Here is a 14,960-nt window from a genome sequence, read left to right as displayed (position 1 = left end):
AGGGTTGCTGGAGGGGAGGTGGGTAGGGGGATGGGCTAAATGGGGGATGGGCATTAAGGAGGGCACTTGCTGGGATGAGCACTGGGTGTTACATGCAAGTAATGAATCACTATATTCTGTTCTTGAAACCAATATTACACTATATGTTAACTGACTTGGATTTAAATAAATGAAAAAGGAAGGAAGGAAGGGAATAAAGTGAGGGAAGGAAGGAAGAGAGGGAACAAGGGAGGGAGAGGGAGGAAGGAAGGAAGGAAGGAAGAAAGAAAGAAAGGAAGAAAGAAAGAAAGAAAGAAAGAAAGAAAGAACGAACATAATCCAGTCTAAAAAAAGAAAGCTGGAGAAATATAGATGAAACAAGATAGCAAAACACTGATCATGGTTGAAGTTGGGTGATGGGTTTACAGGAAGAGGTTCACCGTACATACCATCTTTTCTCCTTTTACATGTGCTTACAATTTTCATTTGCAGAGTGTTTACTGTTCCTAAGGACATCTACCCTAAAGAGCCAAAGGCCAGTGTACCCCAAAAAGAGGCCAGAATGACATGGCTGACCAGAGAAGAACAGGCCCGCAAAAGAGTTTCCTCTGCAGTGCACAGAGGATTCCATGGCTAGAGTGCAAGGGGTGGTTGCCTCTCCAGTCCAACCCAGCTCTACCACTACCTTCAGCTGACACCACCTCAAACCAGAGCTGGCAAGGTTTTGGCCTGGAGGGCTTAACACTGGCCACTCAAAGTTAGATACAGGGATTTGGAAAGTGGGCTCACAAGGCCATAAAAGGGGAGAAGTTCTCCCAGCAACATTCCTAAAACAAGTACACTGTCTTAGTTATTACCCTTATTTCAGGAGACAGAGTCAGGATCCAAAGGGTCTCACTAGATTGGAAGGGATCTCCAAGTACAGTGAAAGAAGACATAGCAGGGACCCATGCAGGCCCCCACAGATTCACACTCAGGTTGCACAAGCCCCAGATGGAGGGAACTCAGCCTTCATGTTGAGATGCCCAGCATGAGGCTGGACCAAGTGTGGGGTGTAGTGCTAGAGAGCACTCAGGAAGGTGGATGATGGTGTTCTTAGGCTGGCAAGTGAAGGCTAGTCATCCTTCAGATGGTGTCACTCAGTCCATGTGACATACTGAGCCCTGGGTCCTGTTCTCTGAACCTCCCTGTCTTCAAGATGTTGAGAGCTTGGGCAGGACATCCCAGGTCGGCAAGGGTCCCAGAATCACATCCCAGCACAGGAGCTAGAGAAGTCAAGTATAGAGAAGAACCTCAGAGTTGAGAAGGTGAGAGCATAGTGAGCTCCTCCTAAACCTGCGAGCAGATAAGCTGGCTGTGCCAGAGGGCAGGGCCAGGCCAAGAGACAGGAGGTGTAAGGAAGCCCATTTCAGACAAACCAAAAGAACTTTCCAACAATGGAGTCATCTGCCTAGAAGGGGCCAGAGGCCACTGATCACTGGGTGTTCACACCAAGGCAGAGCTCCTGCCTTCAGAGAACATGGAAGCAGACATGTTGGCATCCACGAGGGGTTGGATTAGATGCTCAAAATAAAAGGAGGGCAGAGCAAACACAACACCCGCTGAAGCTAAACCATGCTCCTGAAGGAAGTGGCCTCACATGTCAGACCTTGATGTTGGTGGAGACCTGGCCTGAGCCCACAGAACCTATAGAGCTGCAGGAGAAACCGCAGAGAGCACCACGTCCATCACCTCCAAATGGAGGACTCTATACAACTGCCCACTGGAGGGGGCAAACCAGGTGCCAGTGCACCTGAGGGATATGGATGGAACAACACTCAGGAGGCAAGCAGCCATGCATGGCTGGAAACATGGAGCCTGCATCAGGCTCCGCAGGCCCAGGTAGGAGCCTGGCTGACTTGCCGGCCAACCCAGTAGAAGGAAGCCAGTAGCTTTTCAAGAATCCCTTCCTGTGCAAGGCACCAGCCAGTCCCTCTTCTGGCTCCAGGCTTGATTGTAAGGTCATCTTGTCCACCCTGAAAGATCTTTGGAGCATGGAGGAAGAGCCAACCTCTTCATTTAAATCTCTTCTAATTAACCTAAAGGCTGCACGATGTACCTATTTTCTCTCCACAGTGGGGCTGAGGAACAGCAGGAAGCATCACCCTTCCTTCTTACTCATCTAACAAAAATAAGCTGTCAGAGATGGAGGGGACCTTGGAGAACATCTAGTTAAATCTCTCCTTTTACAGATGAGAAATAGTGAGGACCTACTATATGTACGGCCAGATTGGGGCAATGTCAAGATTGATTAAAACCTGAGTTTCTGACCCCTACCCAGGAGGCTTCCAGTATTCTTCATTCCCCACCCCACCCTATGCTGTCCTTTGTTCAAATGTCCTACTTCCTGATCCTCTTCTCATCCTCAAAGCCCTCCCCATCCTCTTGCTAAATTTTCCATCTTCTCGGAGCAGGAGGCAAGGAAGTGATGCAGTTCTCCAGCTGTGCTTGTTGTATGGCATTTCAGTTTGCTAAAGTCAGCTAGCTGGCTGTTCTTCTAAATCTCTCATATTAGGCCTCTGGAGTTCCCAACAGAATAAGTTAATGTTGTGAATGTGTTTTGTAAGCTGTAAAATACCATACAAATATATGCTCTACTATTTTAGAATATGAAATAATCCAACCCCTTCTAATCATGCGCTCATTTATCTTACCTCTGTGAGACAAAGAAAAAGCAGGAGCAAACTCTAATTTAAGGAAGTTCAGGGTAAAAATCGAAACAAGTGCCTCTTTCTCTCCCACCAGATTGGAAGCTCCTTGAGGGTACAGCCCATTTCATGCTCCTTCCTTTGTTCCTCACATTTCACCCAGGGCTAAGCATCTAGTAGGTATTCAGCGAACAGTTTCCTAAATACATGGATAAAATTTCACTGTAAGGGGGGCCTGGCTGGCTCAGTTGGTAGAACATGCGACTATTAATCTCAGGGTCGTGAGTTCAAGCCCCATGTTGGGTATGAAGTCTCCTTTAAAATATTTTTTTCACTTTATTTTTGTTAAATTTTTAAATGTTTATTTATTTATTTTTGAGAGAGAGAGACAGAGCATGAGTGGGGGGGGGGACAGAGAGAGAGGGAGACACAGAATCCAAAGCAGGCTCCAGGTTCTGAGCTGTCAGCACAGAGCCCAACATGGGGCTTGAACTCACAAACCGCGAGATTGTGACATAAGCCAAAGTCGGACACTTAACTGACTGAGCCACCCAGGCACCCCACATTTTTCACTTTAAAATCCTCCTATTACTGGGGTGCCTGGGTGGCTCAGTTGGTTAAGCGTCCAACTCTTGATTTCCACTCAGGTCATGATCTCCCGGTCATGAGATCGAGCCTTGCGTCCACCTTCTCACTGAGTGTGGAGCCTGCTTAAGAGTGTCTCTCTCCCTCTCCCTCTGCCTCTTCCCTGCTTGCACTTGCTCCCTCTCTCTCTGAAAACAAACAAACAAACAAACAAATAAATAAATAAAATCCTCCTATTGCTAAGTAGAACTTAATTGTAGAAACTCTCACAACTACCCCCATGTACAAAAAAGGCAGACAACCCATATTACCTACCTGATACATTACAAATGTGTCAAATTTACAGGTGTGACTATCAGGGAATTTCCTTACCCCCTTTTCTTCCAAAGCACCCAAATGCCTTACTGATTCTTCCAGAATCCTGGGAAAGGATACCTCCCTCCCTGAGCCAATGGCACTGGAGAGCAACTCTGGGTCCAGGGGCAGTCCACTGGACTGGGTCCTGGAAATCACCTCTGGGTGATCCTTGTCTGAGATGCTGCTGAGGCTTTTGATTTCCTCAATGGTTGGGGCCAAGACCCAGAAGCTAACCTTTCTACTTCCCCTCAGGGAAAATTCACCTTGGGCCCTAACAGCAGCCCCACACATTTCAGGGGCAGCCAGCCTGCCCAAACAGTTCTGGATTTGATCCCAGGGTGACCTAGAGTTCTCTAGAGGCTCCTAATATGCCTCCATGTGACCTTCTTGCTAGAAAGAAGTGGGGGTACCAGGTAAGGGGTCTCTTCTAAAGCAAAGCTCTCTTAAGAAGCCTAGATGCCCATAAGAGCAAAGAACAGATGGGGAGATCAGAGCAGGGCTGTGACCAGCCTGGAGCTCAAAGTACAGCACAGATGAATCAGGGTGCATGCTTACCAGTTCCATCCCACAGGCACAGATGACCAGAACCTAATGTATATGACTTATGAGCTGAGGGCATGCCACGGGGCAAGAGACACCCACCAGAGGCCCCATCTGCAGGAAGGGAACCACAGAGAGTGGGACACCAGAATTCCATCTACCCTACCACAGGTACAACCCCAGAGGTCATGGTTCCAAGTCATTCCCCAGCTATGACCAGCTTCCACCACTACGCTGGTGACTGGAGGAGAGGGTCCTCAAGGCTGGAAAGGAGCCTAAGCAAGCAATGAAATATCAATGCCAGTGTGACATACCCCTGGCACCAACCGAGAGGCCCAGGCAGGAGTCCCCATATGGCTAGATTGTCCCAGCTCACCAGGAGGGCCTCAAGTCCTAAAGTGACACTTGGCCCTTGCTGTAGGCATGCAGGTCTTAGCTACCTTTTCACCATTGTAAAAAGTGAGTCCCCAGGCAGGAAGGATGAGTAAGACCTGGACAGACGGGGCCTACAGGAGCTGAATGGCCAGGCAGGTGGAGTGAGGAACAGGTGTGTGCAAAACACTGAGCAGAATGTCCATGGTGAAGCAGACATCCAGTAAGAGTAGTTATAACCGTTGTGACAGTTTTGCCAACCTACCTCCCCAGTCAGCCCCAGCCTGCTGCACATGGGCTACAGCTTCCAGGAACAGATTTCCCCTCAAATAGCCCACACATGGAAGGGCCTGTCTCTCCCCACTTCCATCACTAATGGGAAGAAAGGGCACTATTGAGACGTGCAGGACCTCTGAGAAGAGAGAGGGTTTATTGAAGCCCCAAACCCTATATCCTAGCAGCCTACTACTTAAATATACAGTGAGGGCTCCCCATAGCTGGGTGTAAAGGCATGACCCACAGGCTCTGAAAGCTTTGCCTTGTTAAACTCAGAACCAAACTTACTAAGAGAAAGGAGAACTTTAGAAAAAGAGAACAGAAAAGTGACCCATTGCAACATTCTTTGGCTCCCAAACTAGTCCAAGGTCTGGCTCTAGACCCTTCATGTCTAAAAACCTCAACAAACTCTTTTTTAAAAAGCTAGGGGCACCTGGGTGGCTCAGTAAGTTAAGTGTCCAACTTCAACTCAGGTCATGATCTCATGGTTTGTGGGTTCAAGCCCCACGTTGGGCTCTGTGCTGACAGCTCAGAGCCTGGAGCCTGCTTCAGATTCTGTCTCCATCTCTCTCTGCCCCTCCCCTGCTCACGCTCTGTCTCTGTCTCTCAAAAGCAAATAAAAAACGTTAAAAAAATTTTTTTGAAAGCTAGAATTTCGAGATGCCTGGGAGGCTCAGTCAGTTGAACATCTGACTCTTGATTTCAGCTCAGGTCATGATCCCAGGATTGAGGGACTGAGCTGTGCATCAGGCTCAGAGCTGAGCATGGAGCCTGCTTAAGATACTCTCTTCCTCTCCCTATGCCCCTCTCCCTGACTTGTGCTGTCTCTCTCTCTCTCTCTCCCTCTCTCTCTTTCTCAAATAAAATAAAATTAAGTAAAAATAAAATAAAAAAGCTAGAATTTCTTGGCCAAAAGAATGAAATTAGAATCTGAATGGCTTCTAGATACAATCCCAGCTTACAGTAAAAATATGGGACAGAGGGATATCTCAAATGACACCACAGAGACACAATCAGCATAACCCAGAATGTGAGAAACAAAGGACAAATGACAGTTCTCCAATCATAAACTGCAAGGGGGAAAAAAGAAAATGGCATCTACAGATTTAAAGAAACTCAAGAAATGTATCAAACAAATGCAATGTGTAGACCCTATTTAGATCACAATTCAAACAAACCAACTGGAAAAATAAATTCATAAGATAATCAGAAAACCTGAACCCTGACTGGATATTTGCTGAGATTAAGAAGGGACTGTTATTGGGCATCTGACTGGCTCAGTTGGTAAAGCATATATCTCTTGATCTGGGGGTCGTGAGTTAAAGCCCCACAAAGGGTGCAGAGATTACTTTAAAAAAAATAAAATTCAGGGGCGCCTGGGTGGCTTAGTCGGTTAAGTGCCTGACTCTTGACTTTGACTTCAGTCAAGAGCTCATGATTCGTGGGTTCAGGCCCCATATCAGGCTTTGTGCTAACAGTGCAGAGCCTGCTGGGGATTCTCTCTCTCTCTCTCTCAAAATAAGTAAACTTAAAAAAAATTTTAAAAATATTAAAATTAAAAAAAAAAGAAATTGTTACCCTGTTTGGATGCAATCATGGTGTTGTGGTAATGTTCACACAAAGCCCTTATTTCTTAGAAATAGACACTGAAACATAGAAGATGAAATATTAAGATGTCTGGAAATGGCCTCCATGGGGGATGGCAGGTGAAGAAGATACAAACTTGACTAGCCATGAGTTGGTGATAACTGTGGCTGGGCAACGGGAACATGAGAGTTCATTAGCTTATTCTCTCAACTTTTATGTAGATTTGAAATTTTCCATAATAAAAAGTTAAAAAGAAAACAGATGGCCTTTCTTCCCCAACTTTTTTTTTTTTTTTTTAGCAGCAATTTATTGGTCTTACTAATGCTGGGAAAAGCTATATTTTCAAAGCTGCTCCTTTCTCCCTGACAAAAGATGAAAAATGGTTGCCCCTTTGGGTGAAATTTTGACATCATCACCATTCAGATGTTAGGTCACTTTAGTATAATCCCATGGCATGCCTCCATGAGAATCCAGCCCTGGGGCCAAACGTGATCTCTAAATGACAAAGGGCCGTTATTTCTAAACCTGGCAATTATATCCTTTCATTTCATCCTTACAAATTAGTCCCAGATTTTACTAGAGACTCACTGTTAGCTGATATAGTATAACAAGTCTGGTTAATCCCAGACCAGATATACTGTACCTGACAAACTTTTTATTTTTATTTTCTTATTGAGATAGAATTATGACAAACCCATTTTGAGAAAGGAATTCAGGATGTGGTTCTCAGAGCAGCCTCATTCACCTTCCAGCCCACGGGCAAGTTCTGTGTGCCGGCTGCCTTTGATTAAAGATGTCTCTACAATATTTGAGCTGGAAGTGAGTGAGAGGCAACCTGGGCATTGATCATGGATTTTGACGGGTAATGAGAGAAAAGCACCTCACCTGGTTTGCCCCAGCTCTCCTCCACACTCCTGCCCTTGGCCCCATTCTCACTGTTCCAGCCTATGTAGACCACACTCTTCATGCTGTCTCCTTCTCTCCATCTCTCATAACCCCACCATTTTTCCAGCATGCCTTAGATTTCTCCTTTGAGACTTGGCTCTGCCTCTCCGCTCTTCTCACTTGACAACCCTTCTATAAACACTGTCTATTTGGCATTTCTCAGACACTGAGCTGCTCGGACACCGAGCCTTCTCAGTCTGAGCTGCTCAGACTGAGACTCCATGATTTGGCTCTTCGAGAGCTGTCTGACCAACCAGACTGTGAGGTGCTAGAGGACAGGGGAGCATCGTATACCCTTCCAGACCCTCCACAAAGCCCAGAACAGTGCTTGCTCTTGATACTAGTAAATACACCTTGGCTGTATTGAGTGAAGATCAATTTGCAAATGTCAGAACATGTAAAGTCCACAGGGCTGGTATAGATTACACAGGTTGCCACTGGTTTATGTGGCTCCTTTGTGCAATTTTTTTTAAAGATGCTTTCTGGGGGCGCCTGGGTGGCTCAGTCGGTTAAGCGGCCAACTTCGGCTCAGGTCACCATCTCGCGGTCCATGAGTTTGAGTCCCGCGTCAGGCTCTGTGCTGACAGCTCAGAGCCTGGAGCCTTTTTCAGATTCTGTGTCTCCCTCTCTCTGACCCTCCCCCATTCATGCTCTGTCTCTCTCTGTCTCAAAAATAAATAAATGTTAAAAAAAAATTTTTTTTTAATAAAAAAATAAAAGATGCTTTCTGGGGTATTGATAAAGTTTCATCTTGAACTGGTGGTGTGTCATGGGTATATATATATATATATATTAAATCCCATCAATCTGAGCACTTCACTGTACAACAGGCATAAAAATAAGTGAATGAATGAATGAGTGATAAGGGTCTTTTTCTCTAGGAGGATGAAGCCCACACCAGGGCATACAGCTCAGAGAGTAGAGTTTGAGACAGAATTCAGCCTTCCCTGATTTGGCACTTCTTGAGAAAGGCACAAGCTATATAACTGTACATGTGACCCTGAGACCAGAAACAGAGAGCCCCTGGCCTTGAGGAACTATCCGATGCCCAAAATGCCATATCATCGAAATGGGCTAAGAGGCAGCACTGTGGGTGTGGTGGTGCTGCTACTTAACAGCATTCAAGTCAGGCTCTTCCATCATAATTGGTGGAACTGTGCCCTCACAGCGCCCAAGTCAGCTCAGTATGAGGATGAAAAGACTAATTCTGGGGTAGTAAGGGGTGATAATGCAACAGGAAAGAGCCAGGAATCAACTTCCCCAGAACCTCAGTTCCATTCCCCTGTGGGGTTAGCAAAATGATTTCCCCCTTATGTGACCCTCCACCTACCTCTATGAAGCTTCCCACCCCTCAAATTCACAAGCTTGCTTGAAACTATGCCGCTGCTCTTTCCTGAATGCCCAAAAGCCTATGCCACGGGGCTTTTTCTTCATCAATGGGCCAATCTATTCAGCAGCATCTCTGAACAGAACATGCTAAATTTGGCATCAGGTACCTGAGACGCTCTAGTGAGAAGTAGAAGCCATTCTAATGCTGAAGGAGAGACATACCATGGAGGTGCCACTCATCTCAGATTCTGTAACAAGCTGAATATCAGCTGGAGCAGTATATCCTGTCTCCTAAGGGGCTTTGGTCACCTGAGCTTTGGTGACAAGTAGCCAGCTTGCCCTGAGCTTGACAGCCATAGGACCTTAGCACCACAGGCCCATGTGTGAACCTTGCCCACAGCCAGGAGCAATATTATGTGACTGCTAAGTGGAGCAGGAGCCCATGGTTCCCCAGAATGCACAGATGGGATAGAAATGAAAGGAATTGGAGGAGTAGACACCAGCCTCCTTCCCGTCCTTCTGAGCTGCCCAGATCTTTCCAAAATCTCATATGCTTGGCTCTGCAACATCAGATAAACTATAAACAGAGCATCCTGTTTGGTTACCAGAAGAGAAACGTCAAATTCCCCATACAGAGAACTACCAATAACAAGGTGTTTTTCCATTCATCTGGAGACGCCTTCCCTTGGACAGAGAGCTCTATAGCCTGGGTGAGGCTCCCTCAAGCTAAAACTCAAACAGCAGCTCAACACGCAGCAAAATGGACAGTATTTGCAGTGCTAAGAACCATATGCTAACCAACTGCATTACTGTAATAGCTAATGTAAAATGGGCAAATTTCCCCTTTAAAGGGGGTGCTCACAGGCTGGCCTGTCTGTGTCAGGTTTCAGGCTATTAAGACCCTTTCATTACGATTAGTTGTCTAAGAAATGACTTCTGAGGAAATAAACACATGAGAGGCACAGTTGGGCAGCCAAAGAATCAAAAATTATGCTCCCTCACAGTTTATGTGTTCCCACACAGAAAAGCCAAGGCAAAATTATCAGCAGACTCTCATGGAGCCAGAAGCACGGCACCCCCCACCCCCTACCCCAGGTTTTTCTACTCCCTAGTCCCATTTGGTGGAAAGATAATGCCTTCCATTTTATCCTGTTGTCTCTTTGTATCTTTCCTGAGTTTTCAGTCTACTAATCAATCTATCATATATTGGCATTCCCTTCCACTGCATTCACTACCACTTGAGTGTTTTTGTAGGACTTCAGTTGGCATACATTTTAAACAAGCTGGTTTCACAGTATTTGATCAGATATGTTCTGTTGAAAGCATTCTATGTGGGTTTCCGTTTTTCCCTGGTTTTGAGGTGGTAATGGAAATCATAAGGCAACAGGAATGTATTTGGTGATAGATGATTCAATAGCATTTTTGCCTCACCCCCAGAGTGTTTCACTAAACCTTGGTGAAAGCACATGACCCTGTTTGTATTTTGAGCCTAAATAAGTACTTTTTGGTGTCTGGTGGCATTTTTCCTTCCTCCAAAGGTGATTATGGTGACTAAATGCCTGAGAAAAGCGCATGACCAAGTTCATGGTTCAACTATTTCCTTATCTCTCTGTTTCTCGCAGTGACACTTATCTTCCCTGACAGCCAGCCACTCCCATTGTGCTCTTTCCTTGGCCCAACACAATGGACACATGCAGACACCAGCAGACAAGGAGGACGTTTTCCATCCCACTGCTCGCCAGTGCAGAGGGACTAGGCTGAGGTTACATAAGCCCCTCCTGAGCCCAGCGTTGGGGGGAAGCAAATTTGGGGTTCGTGACGGAGTCATGGTCTGCAGGCCCCGACTGACCCTGCGCTCACTCACCATCCTGCCTTACCAAGGCAGGGCGGATTGAAAAGGAGGGCCACTTCCCGCGACCACCAGACTCACGACAATCTGACTGGGTTCAAAGTGTGGCCGGACGTCCGAACCTCGCTGTCCAGACTACATCGAGGGGTCGCGGGCTCCGGCCCCGAACTCAAGCTGCAGCTACCCCCCCCCCCCCCCACCACCACTCCGGGCGCCCCGACGCGCGCTTACCTTCCGGGACCTGGGCCAGGGCCCGGGCCGGGGCCTGGGCCAGGACTTGGGCCCGGTGGTCCTGCGGTCGTCCTCTCCGCGCCAGCAGCGGGGAGCTGTCCGCCGCCAGCAGGTGCTGAAGGCGGCTTCCCTGCGCCGGGGCCGGGGCCGGGGCCGGGGCCGGGGCCAGGGCCCGGGCCTCCGGGCGGCAGTGGCCCGTCGCCAGCGCCGCCCTCCAGGCTGGCCTCGTTGCCCATGGCGGGCGGGCGGGCGGGGTCGGGGTCGTGCTGGGCCCGGGCCGGCGGCTCCCGGGCGGCTGCTCACACGCTCGGCGCCGCCGCCGCCGCCATCTCCCAGCTCGGCTCGCGCCGCCGCTTGCTGCTGCGCATGCGCATGCGCGGCCCGCGCTCCCCTTCCCTGCACACGCCTCCCCCCAAACCCCCGCCTCCCGAGCGCGCGCGCGCGATCCAGCCAGGCTGCGAGGACGCGTGTCCACAAGCCGGCGGCGGGGTCGCGGGGAAACAGCCACCGCGCCAGCGCATGCGCCCTCCGAAACCGACACAGCCAGCGTGTGCTACCTGGAGCCTAGCGGGGGTTGGCGGTAGCGTCCCACACTGAACCAGGATGGAGGGGCACCTGCCACGAGAAGCGGCCCTGAGGGCGTCACGCCGTGCCCTGTCCTCGTGCCAGGGGCACTTCCTGACACGGGAAACTTGGAAGTAGAGGCTCTCCTTTGGGTAACCTCGGTTACCAGCCAGCCAGCCGGCTTCGTGGGGACAGGCCTCAGAGACGGGCCACAGAGTGTGGCCTCAGAGAATGTTTAGGAGTTAGACAAGTGAACGAGGATGTTCAGAGGTCATGGAAGGACGGAGACAGGATGGTCGGCGATGGGGCCGGATGGTGAGGGTCCTGAAGGCCAGCTGGGGGAGTGGAGACTTTATCCAGATGGCGATGGGAACTATTTGGAATTCAAGCTGAGGGCCTGGTCCCATGGGACAGGAGTCTCAGGAAGTATCTCTGGGAAAGGTGGAGGGTGTGTCAGGACTGGCCTAAAGCCAGATGGAAGGCCTCCTCGGTAGGCCCTAGGACAGTGACCTTGAGGATGGGAAAGAGGAATTGATATTTCTCAGAGGCCTTGAGCTGTGGCTCCCGAGACTGTCTAGATGAGAGGCTACAGTCTGCTTCTGCATTAACCTGAAAGCTCACCAAATTACTTTTCTGTTACCTCACTTTTACAGATTTCAGTATTTGCATGCTACTCAGGATGCTCTGCCTCATGGCTTCTCACACAAACCTTTGCTTTCCCAAGGGTGAATATTTCCTAGAAGATGCAGACTAAATTCCAAACTATTCCTGGCTCCATAAATCATGACTGTGTAGAAGAACCCATTTAATTCTCCTAATGGTGAGGAATATGTCACATGGGATATCAGCAGTTCTAACCTCACCTGGAGTAATCTGAGGATCCCAGTGAACACTGATAGCCAGGCAGATGGACAGACCTTGGCCAGACCTTCCCCATGCACTCTTAGTTGCTCTTCCCAGGCCTTAGGATGGAACTTCCATGAAGCCTGGACTCCCCAACTTCCTGACGCTGACTGCCTGGAATGATGAGGGCCTCTCTGCCTGTGTTATCATGGCCCTCACTGTGTTTCCTCCTGGGTTGATTCATCTTTATGAGTGTCTGATGACTACGTGTGCACATCTAGGCTCCCCAAGAATCCCCATCTCAGCTCTGCCACCTCCCAGGTAGGACTTAGACAACTAACTTAGGCTTGCCAACCTTCCATTTCCTAGCCTGCAAAGTCATGATAATATTAGCCTCTCACACAGGGATTGTGAGGGTGAAGTGGCTGATGTAGTTAAAACACAAAGTCAAGTGATTGGCATACACATAACCAACTTTATTATTAGTTGTCTCGGTGGTGGGTGGTCCGGGATTTGGGGGTTTTATGCCATACCTTCTCTCCTGGGGAAGAACACGAACACAAGCACTATGGGCAGGCCAGTGATCTCACCTTGGCTCAACCCAGGCTCTTCTGGCTTCACAGACACCAATCGGTGTGGTTTGGGCTACTTGGAAGTGGGGGAAAGAAGGATGTTTGTTTTCTATTTTTGTAGAAGCCAAAGGAGCTATGGCTTTCCAGATTTAAATCAACATGCCCCTGGTTCCAGTGGGGGTAATTAGCCCTACTCAGCCAGCAGGCCTAGGGAGTTGCTCTCTTCAGAGTGGATTCCTAGCTGTTAGCAGACCTCTAGGGTCTCTGCTGCCTTAGTGACAAAGGACACAGTACAGTGGATCCAGGAGGACCTGGAAGTGTGGGTTAGCGGTGCCCCTACCTTGCATTCAAACTCTCAGTTCCACTTCCTCTGAAAAGCATACCCAGAAACATGTCTGTTCTGTCCACATCCAGCCCTGGCATTCAGCCCAGGGACTCCTGCTGGCTGTGGTATGGTGCTGGCCTCTGGTTGTCTGGACCTCTGATTCAGTCTCCCATTTTAATTCACTGTTCAGGGGCTGTTTTCTTCCCCTTGACCTAGAGCAGGGGCTCCTCAACAGAAGGACTTTGTCTGACTTGTCCTATCCCCTGCGCTGGGCTTCAGTGGGGCCTCGGGGGCTAATGGTTGGGCTGGGTTCTCCATATAACTCTGAGCATTTCCCTCACCTGAACTTCTAAGGGGTTCACCAGCCACCAGGCTTAAAAGCACCCCAGAGGGATCTTTGGCTGTAGCCCTTGTAGCACCACATTTAGGTTATTGATGTAATAAGTAACAGGGAGGGTGCTAAGACTGGGTCCAGACTTTCTCCTGGTGGAGGGGTCATAGATGAGCTGTCTACACTCACCTAGGAAAATTCACTAGGCTTAACTTTATGACTAGTGAACAAACAAATCTCTCAGTTTGTGCAAACCAGCTGTGTGGTGTGTCTGGTACCATTCCTTCCTGGATCCAGTTGCTTCCCAGCCTGGAACAGGATGCACCTAGAGGCCCTGCAGAAATTTCCCAGCCCCCTAAACTTCACTTGCCAAAGGTATCTTCTTCCCACTTCACTGTGACATGTGACACATGGCAGTAATTTTGGAGAAAGGACAGATGGGAAAACAGTCATTTCTCATGCCATAACAGAACTGATGGATGGATACACGTCCACTTTCTTCTTCAGTCTGTGCTCTCAAATGCTTGTGAAAGACTAGAGGGAAAAGGGAATCCGTAAAAAATCCATCCAGGTAGGGAAAGGCCCAGTCAGAGCCAGCTCACTACTGGGATTTGCGGAGATGCTTAGTCATGGGAAGGCAAATCTTGGGAGAATGAAGAGAGGCGCCTGGATGCCAGCTGGACCACAGGCAAGGCAACATGCAGATGAGCCCCAGGAAGGTAAAGAGGGGCAGAGTGCAGACTCTGGGGCTTCTCTGCTTCCCCACACACGGTCCACTTCACCCCAGGCGGCTACTTTTAGTGTGGCAACCTCCACAGGGAGGTTCAGGACCCAAAGATGAAGATGCTGCCGAGAATGAAGAAGAAGGCAAACTATCGCAGGCTTCGGATTATTCCAGAGAGGCTGGGAGAGCTGGCTCCTATCTACAGAGCCCCTGGGCTCTGCACTCTTCTTTTTGTTGTGCTGCTGCTGCTGCTGCTGCTGCTGAGGCCTGTCTCCCCTCCCAAAGAGAGGCAACCCAGGAATGTGGCTCCCTGTCCCCAGTCCTCCTCTGGGATGGAGAAACAGCACTGAAGAGGAAGGAAAGAAGCCCAAGGAAACAGAGCATTTCTCCACTGGCTGAGGCTTGTCAGCACGACTCACTACATGAGGAATAAAGCAGCTCCCAAGCAAGCCTCAGGCTGGTATAAAGCTACAAACAAGACACCTGCTCTTCGCCCTGCTCAGCAGCCCACCTAGGCTGGCCTGGACAAACTTGTTTGTATACTAAGGTCTCCAGCTGGCTGTGGTAGAGTAGGAAAAGGGAACAAAGCTGGAAAGTATAGAATTTGCTTGGAGTATTGTCTGCATAATTCCTTTCCTGTCGTAATGTGCAAATCTTTATTTGCGTTATGTGCAAAAAGCCAGTAAAAAATCATCAGAAATGTTTACCACCAGCCTAACCCCACCGCCCATGCATTGCTCCCAAGAAAGCTAATTAAGCCCCATTGCTATTAGAGTTATGTGCTTCCAAAGGCTTGTTATGACAAGAAAAAATAACGAAGACACAGTTTCTCCAAGTTATAAGCGTCCAAGTCAAAACATGCTG

The 14,960-nt window shown here is 48.8% G+C and overlaps 1 protein-coding gene and 1 non-coding gene across 2 annotated transcripts in view; one reads left to right on the top strand and one right to left on the bottom strand.

Moving 5' to 3' along the window:
- Nucleotides 1–10,973, bottom strand: part of BSN (bassoon presynaptic cytomatrix protein) — a 95,757-nt gene extending 84,784 nt beyond the window's left edge. Inside the window, exon 1 of the mRNA XM_042929375.1 lies at nt 10,738–10,973. Within this exon, the coding sequence (XP_042785309.1) occupies nt 10,738–10,973 (236 nt within the window). The remainder of the gene's footprint in view (nt 1–10,737) is intronic.
- Nucleotides 2,900–2,972, top strand: TRNAN-AUU. The gene has a single exon. It is a non-coding gene; the product is annotated as a tRNA-Asn (tRNA).
- Nucleotides 10,974–14,960: the final 3,987 nt, after the last annotated feature.

Source organism: Panthera leo, chromosome A2, assembly GCF_018350215.1.
Source record: "Panthera leo isolate Ple1 chromosome A2, P.leo_Ple1_pat1.1, whole genome shotgun sequence".
Lineage (NCBI taxonomy): Eukaryota > Metazoa > Chordata > Mammalia > Carnivora > Felidae > Panthera > Panthera leo.
This window is presented reverse-complemented; position numbering and strand designations above follow the sequence as displayed.